The 14614-nt window shown below is 36.6% G+C and overlaps 1 protein-coding gene across 3 annotated transcripts; it reads left to right on the top strand.

Annotated features, from left to right (window-relative positions):
• The first annotated feature begins 2517 nt into the window (after nucleotides 1–2517).
• Nucleotides 2518–14022, top strand: LOC103709480 (protein tesmin/TSO1-like CXC 5). Of its 3 annotated transcripts, none has more exons than XM_008794839.6 (8): nucleotides 2518–3117; nucleotides 3997–4104; nucleotides 7389–7566; nucleotides 10314–10670; nucleotides 11019–11122; nucleotides 11220–11314; nucleotides 12281–12682; nucleotides 13593–14022. In XM_008794839.6, exons 1-8 carry the CDS (start codon nucleotides 2879–2881, stop codon nucleotides 13805–13807), a joined length of 1698 nt encoding a protein of 565 aa, XP_008793061.3. In that variant the 5' UTR covers nucleotides 2518–2878; the 3' UTR covers nucleotides 13808–14022. The 3 variants fall into 3 exon arrangements, with proteins under 3 accessions (XP_008793061.3, XP_038987555.3, XP_088560904.2); XM_039131627.3 differs by having other exon boundaries at nucleotides 3967–4104; XM_088704778.2 differs by having other exon boundaries at nucleotides 3952–4104.
• Nucleotides 14023–14614: the final 592 nt, after the last annotated feature.

Here is a 14614-nt window from a genome sequence, read left to right as displayed (position 1 = left end):
TAGATGAACAGGGTATTGCACCATCCGATTGGGTTGAGCTTGAGCATGAAATATATGGATTCTAACCCGACTACATGCAGCATGAGCGCACAAATTGTCTCGTAAATGTATAAATGTGCATATCTATATTTCTGTACTATTTATACTGCATATATATCGTATCTCTTATATTTTTCATAAACTTATCATTTATATTTTGAATTTTATGTTATTAATTAATTATTTTGAGAGCATAAGAGAAGTAAGCATTCAAAATAACAAACACATTTGAGACTAGACCGATCCCGCCATACTTAGTCTAACCAAAATTCGATCTCCGCTCAACATGGTGCATATGAATCCAAACTACCCTAGTTATTGAATGGGTATGGTGTAGATTCAAATATAAACTCAAAACCCTCTAATAGATTGCATCTCTACTTTTAGCCAAACCAAATACACGTCGATAATGCACCTAGTGTATCCACTTTTAGCACTCTACTTATGTAAAGCTCCTTAATCACGGCATAGATACTCATATTAAAAACACAATTAACAGAGCTCTTTCATTAAGAAGAAATTGATTAGCTTATTAAATTGTATTAAATAAAGAATCTTTCATTATTACTACCAAATTAATATAAAAATAATGATATTATTAATAATCATGTTTGTGTAATGTATGTTGATATAAATAAAAAATATTTTTTATTAGTACCGTCTCTACCTATATCATTGGATCATGCTCATATTTTATTAATTTCTATTGTATTTATTGTTGATTGGAGCATGATCTTCTTATTTTATAATAATATATTATTTTACCATATCGATATATATATATATATACTATTAGAGTTTTGTATAGTGATAGTATATCATAATATTAATATCAAAAAATTATTTTTAAAGTATAATTAGGCCCTTATATCTATTTGTGTTTAATTCTATCATATCTATGCTATATTGCATTTCAAGAGCACTTGAAGAAAGAAAAAAACAAAACCTCATCCCGCGCATGGCGCAGGTTATATGCTAGTGATTATCACTGAAATGAATCTATCGTGGGTGTAACTGCAGCTGTGGTTGTTGCTGCTTTGAAGTTGAGAATTAGTTCATCCAAGGGTCCTCCCCACCTCATTGTTGTGAGGAACGAGCACCCTCAGCGAGGGATCCACTTCACCACTGCCAATCACCGCAATGATGTTGCCTAACTTCTGCTAATGAGAATTCGTGGTGTGGTTACGAGTCTAACTCCAATTCAGCCTATTAATAGTACCATTAGGTGCCAACACTGTCACCATTCGATGATGATGATTTCTGCTATATGGTTGGATCTCCATATGAAGGGGTCTCATGCTGCCCCCTTTTTGTTACCTTCTCCTCTTCTCTATCCTCCTCCTGTACCACCTATGAGACTGCTGTTCTTGTCTATTCATATTATCTCTTTCCTTTCTTCCAAACCCCATCACTTGCTTTCATGGACATAACTTTCACATCAGACAACCAAGTTCGTATCAAACCCTTGAGTCTACATCAAACATAACTCCCTCCACATCAGTTATCATGTAGGCATCTCCAGCAAGCCCTAATCCGAATAAGAAGGAGGTGGACCACATTGCAATAATATGTAAAAAAATGTAGGATTAATATTACTACAATTCAACATGTAAGAAGGTATTTGCAATTAGATATATAAGGAAGATTCTTTTCCATAGTGATGTAACAAATCTTTATGGTTTTTTGACTTCTTCAATCATGATTGAGTGGTCATGATAAATTGAGATAATATTAAACTCTTAAATTTCTAGATTTTCGAACAGTCAAAAGTCAGAATATAAAAGATAAATGAGAGCATATGGAGACATCTCATTATTTTCGTAAAAAAAAAAAAAAAATTACTCAACCTCACGTATTCCCAAATCTAAATAAACTCCTCTGACCGTTATACCCCTCAACCGATTCTATAATTTCTCTCTCTCTCTCTTTTTTGGGGCTAAATCTCTCTCCACTGAGTCCACTCGTTAAGCGAATCTCTCTATGCAAATCTGGAAGCTCTCGGATTGCTCTCCAAGCCAGCGACGCCTAAACAATTTTCAACCCTACACGTGTAACGCGTCCCGAACCTGAGAGGCTTTTAGCGGGAAGGCTTATTACTTTTTTAATCACAAACGTCCGTACAGATACTCAGAAACACGGAATCGCCACCGCCCAAACCATGTTTTTAAATCCATCCGACGGCCGACATGACGTTTAAGATTTCTAATACGTGATGTGACGCGCGATTTAATATTGGTCCTTCACGGAATTTTATACAGACTCCCGTCGCTTTCGTCTAAATCGGAGAAGATGAGTTCAAAGAGGAGGCGAAATTCTAAGATATGGTTGCCGAATCCGACGGCAAGGAAGCCGACACCGCGACGGCTATGAATTCCAGCCACACGATTTGTCTGCGAGATATCGTCCGTCAGATCCCTCGTCGACGTAATTTGACCGTCCAATATTAGAATTTGATTTGAAAAGTAGAGAGGGAGAGAGAAAGAGAGAGAGAGAGGCCATTCGCTTCGTCCCCTCCTCCCCTTCATCTTACTCAAAAATTTCCCGCAGCGCGAGAAAAAAATCCCATCTTTTCCCGTCTCCGCCGCTCCCCTCGTCGGATCACCGCTGCTCGATTCCCCTCTGCTGGAGAGGATCCCGGCGCCGCCCGCCTCCATCTATCCCCCACCCTTTCCGGCGATTCCTAACTGTGACGTGATCGATTTGAGTGTGCTTCAATTCTCTGGAATCTTTGTCGGCGATGGAGAGTTTGGTCGTTCCCTGCGGGAGTCGAAACTCGTGAGAAATCTTCTGGTATGTGGGATTGGTTTTTGGTTTTTGAATCTCGGATTTGACAGCTCCGATGGAGCAAGGCATTCAACCTGCTGCATCGGCGCCGTCCGATTTCCCCTCGAAGAAGCTCGTCCGGCAGCTTGATTTCACGACGGCGTATGGTGGGGCTTCTCCCACGGTGGCGGCGGCGGCAGCTGCGGTATCGAAGGCCCTTGAGAAGCCGTCCCAGCAACAGCGGCAGCAGCAGCAACCGCAGTCGCTGCCGCCGTCACCGCAGCCCATCTCCCACCCTTCGTTTCCGATAGCTGTGTGAGTGTCTCTCTCTTTAGTTTGTCTAATTTTCAAATCCTTTTGGGGTGATATATCTTTTTTTCCAAATCTTAGGTTTTCTATTTGTGGGCTATTTTCGGTTTTCTTTTTTGAAGGTTTATTTTCGGTTTTCATCTCGGGTTTTATATGCTTACCGATTCTCTTTTGTGACCGGCGTTTCACAGCATGATTACTTTTGCTTTGATTATTTCCCCCTCTCTATCATGAAAGATTCCTTCTTTCTCTCATTTTTACAGATTTCCTTTTTTGATTTTTGAATCCAATTTGAATCTTTGATTGGTTAAGAAGGAGTTATTTCGTTCCCCGACTTTCCTCATCTTCATTTAGATAATTAATTGAAAGCCCTCTGAATTTTAGGAAAGAATGCCCAAATTTTGAAATTTAGGAATTCGCAAGATAGTATTTGACACTGGGTTTTGTAGATGCGTTTGAGAAGTTTCTTTAGAGTTTCATATTTAATTGTAATGAAAAGGAATTCTTTGTTATGGAGCGAGCATCTATATAAATGGTACTTTTACTATAGATGGCTAGATTTTTAATTGTTCATGATTAAAAGTTTTTCTTCTTTCCCCCACCTTCACATTCCCATTTCTTATCAAATCTAGTTGTTAACATATAAAACAGTGATGATCACTGGAAGGATTTGGTATTAGATAATTATTTTTTTGGCCATCATTCAAGTTTATTGCTGTGTCATTGTGATATATAAATGTTTGGAATGTAACATTTGGAAGTCTATTGAGATTCTATGGTTCCTCAATAGTTTACAGATCGTTTAGACATTTAGCTAGACAAGCTATAATTCTTTTTCAGAACCTATGTTGGCAGTACCATCATAGGAACCCTTTATCTCTTCAGGAAGCTGGAGTCTCCCAGATCTCGGGCACGGCCATTATATGAAGCAAAAGATGGTACCCCTACAAGAAAGAAGAACTGCAACTGCAAACACTCAAAATGCTTGAAGCTGTAGGTCTATTTTATTTTATTTTATTTTTTTAATTTAATTTTGGGATTGGTGGTGTATGCTATTTTCAGCTATGATCTGGTTACTTCGATGCATTACACTGTCAACACTAAATTGATTTGCTCATGCATGACTTTGTTAACATGATTATGTCACAAATTTTTGGTAAACGGCGTAATAAAATCATTATCAACATCAGTTATAGATCCTGAGGATTTATAGCTGATCTAGGTGTGTTTAAGTAGCAATTTCTGTTTTCTGTGATAATCACTGTTGGGCTGGATCTTGTCTCACTAAGATGGTTCTTTGATAGAAAATGATAACAATATTAACAAATGTAGGTACAGTCGGGCTGCTTATAGTTATTGCTTGTTATATTCATTAAATGTAGTACTTTAGCGAGCAGAGATAATAATGTATGGTGATTCCTTTTTCTTTTCAATAACATGAAGTAGACTGTTGAACTAATGTAATAGTAATTATTAGGTTTTTAATACAATTTCCCCTTATGCCTGAAAATATTTACCGTTATTCCTTGTAACTTATGATGAGTCTATATTTTTCATTACAGCGAAAGTATCATAACTTCAACCTACTATTAATGCTATCATACTGTGGAAAGATGTTGCAAGACAAGAAAACTGATATTTGCATCCTGAACAAACTAGATACAAGTGAGAGAGGTCTAGATGGAGAAAGCAAGCATCTCTCAAGTGAATGGATAAAGAGAAGTTGGGAAGGCAGGCTCTGTTGAAAGAGAAGGAAACAGATAAAGGAAATACATGAGATAAACTTATCCTTGCACTGAGATTGGCTAAAAAAGAAATGAGAAAGAGACTTCTTAATGTGCTGTGACTCAAGGTGGATACTTCTTGCTTGGAATTCACTAAAATCGAGGAAGTCAGTTGCAGCTCATCACTTTTAAAGGCTTGTAGTAGGTGCCATGATTCTGGTAATGAATGTTAAAACTACTCATGTTGTAAATATCCATCTCCACATAAAAGCAATGCAAGTCAGTTATTGTGTTTTTAGTCCAAACCTGCACTTCTTGACACAGAGCAAAAACGGACACTTGGAAAATTGCACACTTAGATATACTAGCGTACTAGAATAAGCAGGTGAGTTGTCTATCTTTAGTTGAATGAAATTATTTAAATGGGAAACCTTCTTTCTCTAGAGCACTGAGTGATAGTGCATTACTAAAATTGCTGCATATGAGAGGCTTCTTTCATGTATACAAGAACCCTTTCTTGCTCGCCCAGGATAAGGTAATTTTTGGATTTCCCTGGTGTCCCATGTAGGAAGTTAGCTTAAACACCTAAAGATATGGCTTTTAGACTCTTAACTACAGTTTTTAGAATTACTGTTCAACACTAAACCCTGACAAGTTAGGAATTTAAATGATTACCATAATCAGACCTAGAGCTTCTTCTTGGACCAGCCACTTGTTTCCTGTGTGAACCTGACTCTCTTTACTCACTTGGGTTCTTTGATATTGCTGATTATATTGGATGATTCCTGAAGTGACCTGCTGGCCTTGTTGACCACGAATTTTACAATATGCTACTGAACAGTGGCCAACTACTCAAATCACTGATAATCTCCTATTCTGAACACCTAAATAAAGACTCTTGTGGGCAGAAAACAGAAGTGCTTAAGGACCGATAATTTGAAAATGACAAGGGCAATGACTGAGACTGACATGAAGGCTTGTGCTCCTTGCTAGACAAGGCTTGTTACTTGGGGTCCCTTTACACTTCCACCATGCAGTTTTCTTTAATATGCTTTTAGTTGCTGGCTTGCATTAACATGTTATGATGGCTAACAATTTTTTTAATTATGGAGTGTATTGTACAGAAACTTTTAGGCCAACTACTTTAGGGGTACATAAAAGTCATGCCATGAATGAATATATGCTACGGCAATAAAATAGCCTGTTCCCTTTTCAGTTAATGTCTGCCTGCTTAATAGTTGCCTACAGTTTGAATCAGACACCTGCTCTGACTACCTTCAGTATTCCAAAACTCTATAATCTTCCCATATGTCAATTGCCTTTTGCATGCATCTGCCAGTAAGTTTCAAGCTTTTGTGAGTATGACATAGCAGCAATCCTATACTGGCCATTAATTAGACCCGTTAATGAAACTCAAGTCATACTGCGCTGTCCTGTATGATAATTATTTTGTATGTACAGAAACTCTGCATGTGTGACATGTGCATGCCTATTTGTATTGTTAATGCTTGTCTATTGCTTATGCATCTAGATTGTTGCTAATGTAGTTATGCATAAATGCGCTGATTACGCCACGTTGAAGGTAGAAGTGGTGTGAGCTGTGCAACACAGGTTATCATGCCTCCTTTGTTGTGAAATATAATCCTTAATCCTGAAAGAATTGGTATTTAGAGACAACAACTTGTGACAAATTCATACAGTGCTCATGTATGTGGCATGTTCAACCAATTATACTCAAGGTAGAACTAATTTTGTACACACAAATGTATACATGTAAAAAATCCAGTATGTTTCATCAACATGTTCTGTTTGGTGTTTTTGAAAATTATGATTCTTGGGGATGTGATGATTGTTGGATTCACATTTAAGCTGTAGTTGTATTGTGATGAATTTTTGGGCAAAAAACGTGGATTTATCTTTCTTAAAGTTTGTTTTGTTATATTGATATAAAGGTAGTGAAGAAATGAAGAAACTACAAGTTTGTTTCATCAATAATAGAATTCTCGTAAATGGAGAATATGAACATTACAAAGTGTAAAATGTCTTGCTCCTCTGCATGCCCATCAACAATAAATAAAAAACTTAATTTAAATGAATGCCCCACTTAAGCACCAATAATTGGGAAGGAAAAAACAAACCAAAAAAAAAGTTGTTTCCTGCTGGGTGCTTACTGTAGACGGCTCAATAGTGCTTGTAGCAGAATAAGAACATTGGTGATTTACATGCTTGCTGCTGATGGATTTTATTGAGATACTGAACTAGGAAAAGGTAGTTCTATGGACCGAAGACAGTTCCTTCAATAATAACAAAATGTTAAACATTTTGTTGCTTTCTCATACTTCAACAATTTATTTGACATTTCAATAAATGAATCTGAAAAGGTCAAGATGTGCTTACTTTATCTACTTTATCTTCAGGCTTTCTTACATTACGGAGCTCATAATTTAGCCTTTTGTACTGTACAATTTGCTGGTATTAATGCAATGATATTTTGTCATCTCCTTTCATTTTCCTCCTCCATATTTGATATTAATTCTCATTTTGCATCGTTAGGTACTGTGAGTGTTTTGCATCCGGTGTGTTCTGTGATGGGTGCAATTGTACAAACTGTTGCAACAATGTCGAGAATGAAACTGCTAGGCATGAGGCTGTTGAAGCTACTCTAGAACGCAACCCCAATGCTTTTAGGCCTAAGATTGGCAGTAGTCCACATGCTGTCCAAGATAGTAGGGTATGTATTTTTTATCTGGTGGAATATAATAAGGTTCTTTAATGGCTTAATTCAAAAACAGACAGGTGCATGTATGTGTTCATACATACAAATGCATCCATGCATGCACGCTTTCATATTGAATGCATACATTATATAAAAAATTTTGCTGTTTGAAATCTTAGTTTTATACATACATTGACAGTCTATAGGTTTCTGCTTTTCAAAGTAGCATGTTACGATATGAATGCTCTTTGATGCTATATTAGTTATGCTTCATCAATTTTGTTAGCTTGTTCTTCACGAAAACTGACAGACTATATTTATGATTATCGCTACTCAGGGTATTAATCCATAAGGGCTGACTTTTTTTTTTCACTTGAAATGAAACTGAGTAAATAATTAATCCAAGTGCTGTCATTTGTCTTTCTAAAGCTTTTGACTCTGTGAGGTGAATATATTTATGACAGTCATGTCACAGCATTTTTAACTTTTTATACATTACATATTGAAATTAATGCATTCTTTCTCTGTGTTGAGTTGTAAATTTGTGTGTATTTTATTGCTGCACTTCCAGTAGATTTTGTGGTGGTTATATTGATGAATTAGGCCATGTTTCCTTGCCTCAAGTCCCCTGCTGAGGGAAGAATGTGACTCGTATTGTTGGGTGGCAGTTATTTTCTCCATATCCAGGCTTAGAGATCACAAACAATGTTTATAATTCCATTTTGCAACCCCTAAATATGTAGATAGTAGTTGGTGTGAAGTCCTGTATTTACACCTCTTTGTGAATCATACTTTATATCATAATAATGCAGATTGTTCTCAGTTCTAAAAACATCCTAAGATTTTTATTTGATTTATGCTCTCTAGGTGTGTTCATGTATATTCCATGAATTATTTCTGAATATAGTGATTCTTCACTGACCTTTTTCAACTAAGAGAAATACTGCCAGTAAAGTTTCATTTTTTCTATTTTTACATTTTCATGTGTTTCTTCAGAATTATAGATTTGCTCCATGCTCATCATTTATGTGGAGCATAATTGGATGATATCTCATGTATGTAAATTTTTGCAGTAAACTTCCAATATTATTTCTATTTTCAATGTCAAATCAAGATTTTGAAAAGCGGCTCCAAAATGTTGATGGTTAGGGTACTAAAAAATCACATATAGCAGTGCATATTCTGGCGCATATGCTGGTGCATATGTAATTGGTATTAAAGAAATACTAAAAATAAATAATTTTATGAATAGATAAAATAAGTGAAATATTAGAAATAATTAAGTAAATATTTAAAAGAATAAAAACAATACATATACACTTCACCGCTTATTTGAGGGCTTTTAACATGTTAACCCATAAAAATAGTAGTAATAAGATCTTTCTTCTCTGTTAAGGAAAAAATTTGCAGCCAAAAGGCTTGATATTTATTAGCTATGATGACATACTTATATTAGGGAAGAAATCTGCAGCCAAAAGGCTTGATGTTCATTAGCTATGATGACATGCTTATATACCCTTCATATGATATCGGTATTTCTACATCAAAGAAATGATATGATTCATATAAAGAAAATCTCTACAAATATGGATGTAGTTGGCAAAACCGAGGAATGATTTCTATCATATGGGATTATATAGCTGGTAATATCTGTCAAATCCAGTTGAATGGTTGGCTGAGGAAATTAAGATATGATTTCCATCAAATCAAAGAATGATTTCCATCATTCTCCATGTGTTTAAATTTCAAAATGCCAATGCTATGATCAAATCCATCAATTATCAAATGAAGAGAAGAGTGAGGAGAAGAATATGTGGCCACCAGCCTAGGGCCTATGCTGCACATGCAGACTGCTGGAACCTATGTAAGCTCCTAACAATGCTTGAGGTCCATATATGCCCAATATAATGCAGTTACTAGACCATATCTGCAATAGGGCCCCGGACCACATTTTAAATCAATGAAACAATTTGCTTCTTCTTTTCATTTTGCTTGTGTTGAACTTGCTCCTAACTTTTTTAACTACACATATGTATCACATGGACAAAGTACTGAAGCTACATCATGGGGTCACTTGTACATCATATACCAATCAGTGACAAAAAGAAAGGTCATATGAAGTATGAACTCTACATAATACATTTACACAAGTACACACTTTCAAGATGACCATATCCATAACCCTAACCATGACTTATCCTGGCTATCTTTTTCTCCAAAAAAAGGGGATTTATCATAACCATCTGTGGTTTGTTTTCTAGATCCTCATTTGTAACCATTCCTCTTAAAGCCGCTTCTCTGCCATGGCAAACTTTTCTAAATCCTTTGTCACTTTTGCATATCATAGTTTGACCCTTTTTTGACTCTTGGTCAACCTAACATTTACCCTTCACCTTTTCAACCAGGCTTGGGACCGGCATTGTGTCACAAACTCTCAAGAATATGGGGGAAAAGGAAAGGCATAGTTAGAATAGATTAACATAGCATTAACATGTGAAAATTCCTATGCCTTTTGCTAGTAATGAAAGCCAATTCTTTCTCGAAATGAAAGCCTATTTTATAGTTACAAGTAGTTCAAGTTATCATCGTACAAGATATTGCTATTTAAAAGTCCCACTTTGGATAATTTCTGACATGGATTCCAGAATAATAAAATAATTTAATCAAACTGCGTTGGTGTCTTTTATACCAAATTTTTTATATTAAATTATTTATGTTTGCCTAAAGCCTACTACCAAGATGAATTTGCCTTTTTATGCTAGGAGGAGATAGGTGACCTCTCTTTGGTGGGGAAACACAACAAAGGATGCCATTGCAAGAAGTCAGGGTGCCTTAAGAAGTATTGTGAATGCTTCCAAGCCAGCATTCTCTGTTCTGAAAATTGCAAATGTATGGACTGCAAGAACTACGAAGGGAGTGAAGAGAGGAGAGCTCTTTTCCGTGGTGACCATGGAAATGCCCTGTACATGCAGCAAGCTGCCAATGCTGCCTTGAATGGAGCTATAGGACCCTCTGGATTTCTCTCTCCTTCAGCTTCAAGGAAGAGGAAAAACCAGGAGCTTCTTTTCAGCACATCAGCAAAGGATCAGCCCATTCACAGGCTGGGACAGTTTCAACAGGTAATTCTGGCCTTTTACACTCTCATGAAGTGTCATATGCATAGCAACTGGCTAATTTTTTAAATTTGTTAATTAGAGATGTCATCTTAAGAAATAGCAGATGAAAACCTTACATTTCTCCTTCATATAATCTTCCACCCCCTTCTCTGGAAATTTGCAAACAAGATGATTTGCCATGTAAAATAGCTAAAACTACTTTGCCTTTATGGTGGCCACTGATTAAAGAAATTATAGTAACTCGAATTCCCACCACCACATTATCTGTGCTGGGGTATATGTTTATTCTAACTTGGAAATGATGAAGAATGTGAATTCTCATCGATTCCACCAAATTCCTATGTTTATCAGGTTAGTCATCTCAAGACTTCAGTACCTGCCACTTCTCTTCCTTCCACTCCTGTTGCCCCTTCTATCAATCCTGGTCCATTAGGGTCTTCTAAAGTCACCTACAGGTCAGGATTTGGTTCTCTATTCTTTGATCTATGTTGAAATTTTTGTTCTGGTATTCTTGTTTTTTGGAAGAATTGACTTCTGTTGTGCATCCTGAAGGTCTCTTTTAGCAGATATTGTCCAACCTGAGGACGTGAAGGAGCTATGCAAGCTTTTGGTGGTAGTATCAGGAGAGACTGCCAAAACATTTGCCGGTACAGCTGATAGTAAAATAGGAAACTTTCCTCTACTGATGCATATCAATTTACTTCGAAAATTTCTTGATGACAATTGCGTGTTGTTATATTTTATGCTGTTGAAGCAGTCATTAAGCCTTTCTGGCTGTATCTAATGCCACTTGCCCATGACCAGTCACTTTGTTTTATCAACTCAAACAATACTGTGCTACCAATATCTTCAGAAACATCAATAGAATAATAAGGAGACTCGCCGCACTTTTGGCTGTTTCTTTCTTCCTTGAAAACCTTTTCTTCGGCTCTTAAGAATGACCTTATGTTATTGATAAAATCCAAAAGTATCACCTTTTTTTTGTTGCTTAAAATTGCTTGAAAAACTTTTCATAGCATTCGACTTTTTTTCTGGTGCAGATTCTGGAGGATAATAATTTCTTATAATTACCTTTTAATTCTGATGGTTGACAAGAATTCTAGATTATGCTCTTTCCGACATTTTTCTGAGCAGTTAAAGGTTCTTTCCTTAAACTTCATTGTATTTTCTCAACTCTTAACCCCTTTCCTCAGTGATTTCTAGTGATTCTTGTGACTTCTCTGGTTGTTAATCCTATTGGTTACTTCTGACAAATGGCATGTGGGAATGAGAAAGCTGCTTTGTGGATTATTTTTACATTCTTGAGAATTGAGTACCTATCTCTTGCCAAGATAGGTTCACATCATGTAGCTTCACTGTCATGCATGCAAGTTTCTATTTGCACCTTTGTACTTTTACCAGATGTATTTTTTTTTGTCAAATTAATGTTCAATCTGAAAATTGGTTGCAGGGAATTCCGAGTCAACTAGAACATAGTTTTGTGTCTGACTAAAATTTCCCCTAAAGCATTTTAGTTATATTTTGTTTGATAATTTACCAACTTTTGCTTGATCAAAGTTGAGTTTTCTTAGGATCTGTTCATATCCTTGCTCTCTAAATTTAATTTCTTCCAGATAGAAGAGCTCAGGAGAAGCTCGGAGAGAGGGAAGATCAAACAGAAAGCTCCCTTGCCTCATCAAACCATGACAGAGATGAGCTTCACAAAGAGCCAGACGCACAGAAAGCATCAGCTGATGAATGTTCAAGTGGAATTCATGTGGACAAAACACGCATGGAAGAATCTGTATCCGACTCTGCTGATGGCCAGAGAGGGGGCAGGCCCATGTCTCCTGGAACACTAGCACTGATGTGTGATGAGCAAGACACAATGTTCGAGACATCTCGAAATGCTGGTATGCCTCCAAGATTTCCCTACAACCAAGATATGTCAGAGGTCTATGCAGAGCAGGAGAGATGTGTGTTGACACAGTTCCGAGACTGTCTCCGTAGGCTTGTCACCTTTGGAAGAATAAAAGGTAATCCAAGCCTCCCACAATCATCTTCATGGGCACTGTTAATAGAAATTATATTTACAAGTCGATTCTTTTCTCCTGATCTTTGTGCCACCTTGAGGATGAAAATAGCACATTTTGTAGTGAATTTCACTTTGAGCATCTTTACTTCTTTTCTTTCTTTTCTTTTCCGCTCGTTTTAGTTTCTAAGAATCTAATGATAGGTGGAGTATCCTCTCTCTCTCTCTCTCTCTCTCTCTCACACAAACAAGAAAAATGAAGGATAGGTGGAGTGTGAACTTCAGTGGCCCACAACGCTCTTCTGATGTGATAATTTTGAATTGCAGGAAATATGTCAAGGTGTTGTATCTGAAACAGAATGAACTTTTTGTGGCCTCAAATTTTAAACTTATTTTCTACAAGAAATTAGGTAGCGGTTTCAAATGATTAAAAGGTTCTTTTTGAATACTGAATAAAATGCTACTAATCAATCGGCCATGGTGAGTAGATACAAGGGGATCTTCTCTTCTATATGTTTTCCTTCCTTTCTTTCCGTTTCTTTTGCTCTTGGTTTAGTTTGTAAGAATCTAATGATAGTTGGAGTGTGTTCTCTCTCTCTCTAAAAAAAGAAGGAAACGAAGCATAGTGGAGTATGTACTTCAGTGGGCCACAACACTCTTTTGATGTTAATTTTTGAATTGATAAAATATCTGAAGGTGCTCTATCTGAAACAGAATGAACTTTTTTGTGGCCTAACATTTTAAACTTATTTGCTACAAGAAATTAGGAACCACTTTTAAACAATTAAAGGATTCTTTTGCGATACTGAATAAAATGCTATTAATCAGTCGTGGTGAGTAGATACAAGGGGATCTTATCTTCTATTTTTTCTTTAACTGTTGAGAGAACTAACAGTCGCTTTTCTTTGTTACAGAAACAAAGTACTCATCAATGGCCATGAAATCCGAACCTTCCTGTCATCAGGAGTTGACTATTAATGGTGCTGCTAGAGCCCCCCTATCGAGTTCTGCAGAGATGTCTCAAACTTTAAAAGCCTTCCCGGCTAATTCCAATAAGCCCATGCCTGTTGGGCAATCAAACACAGGGAATGGAGACATAAATCCTAAGATTGAGAATTTGGAGACGTAGAAAAATAAGAATAAAAAATATGGCAATTTCCAAAGCACATTGCTACATCTTTATGTAATATTCTGATGGTGTGGGGATGCCTTTGGAAGGTCATACCAGAACTCGATCAATGATTTAGAATTGATCAAGTCCGGCGAGCTCATTTTTTTAGAACTCATTAATCAATGTAATTTATACACAGTTTATTCATCCATCTTTAGAGTGTTTGTGCTGCATACAGAATGGCTGTTAATCACTGCATGTTTATTTTTTTTTTTAATGCACCGTATACTCCTGCCTATCTGACACTAATTGGAGTCATTTAGCTTATGCCATGAGAAGGCTTGATAGTGGCTGAGTTAAATTGCTCGACTCCCAGCATCTTACGCATTTGTTGCTTCCCTGTTGTAATAGCTCACAGTCACGCTCTTACAGTAAAAGAGCATGACTTGTTATTGATCTCCAGTCTTTTACTGTGCACCCCACATATTTAATTAATTGGTATTGTGGTATTGAGATCTTTTAGATTTTTGGTTAAGTGCTCGTCACAACTGCATATTTTTGTAGTGATTTTTTGGGACTGCCAGCAATGGCTCTTCTTCTTTTCTTTTCTTTTTTTTTTTTTTTTTTTTTTTGCTAAGGCGAGTGGATCATACTTGACGAGTCCGGATGTATCCAATAAAATCAAAAAACAAAATACCTTGGAGTGCCAGGAGCAACTTTCCATCACCAATCCACAAGATACTATTGGAGTGATTTATTACATAAGCAGCCATCCAATCCGCAACCCTATTAGCTTTACGGAATATATGTTTGATCTGAAAGGCT

This window comes from Phoenix dactylifera, chromosome 9 (assembly GCF_051530095.1).
Source record: "Phoenix dactylifera cultivar Ajwa chromosome 9, Ajwa_hap1_PhDact_Kaust_v1.1, whole genome shotgun sequence".
In the NCBI taxonomy this organism is placed as follows: Eukaryota; Viridiplantae; Streptophyta; class Magnoliopsida; order Arecales; family Arecaceae; genus Phoenix; species Phoenix dactylifera.
This window is presented reverse-complemented; position numbering and strand designations above follow the sequence as displayed.

What these genes read in the sequence shown, in the direction of transcription:
- LOC103709480 (XM_088704778.2), top strand. Translation starts at nt 2,879, where the DNA reads ATGGAGCAAGGCATTCAACCTGCTGCATCGGCGCCGTCCGATTTCCCC. An exon ending in GACTGCCAAAACATTTGCCG is followed by an intron (nt 11,315 to 12,280) that starts GTACAGCTGATA and finishes AATTTCTTCCAG; the next exon opens with ATAGAAGAGCTCAGGAGAAG. An exon ending in CACCTTTGGAAGAATAAAAG is followed by an intron (nt 12,683 to 13,592) that starts GTAATCCAAGCC and finishes TCTTTGTTACAG; the next exon opens with AAACAAAGTACTCATCAATG.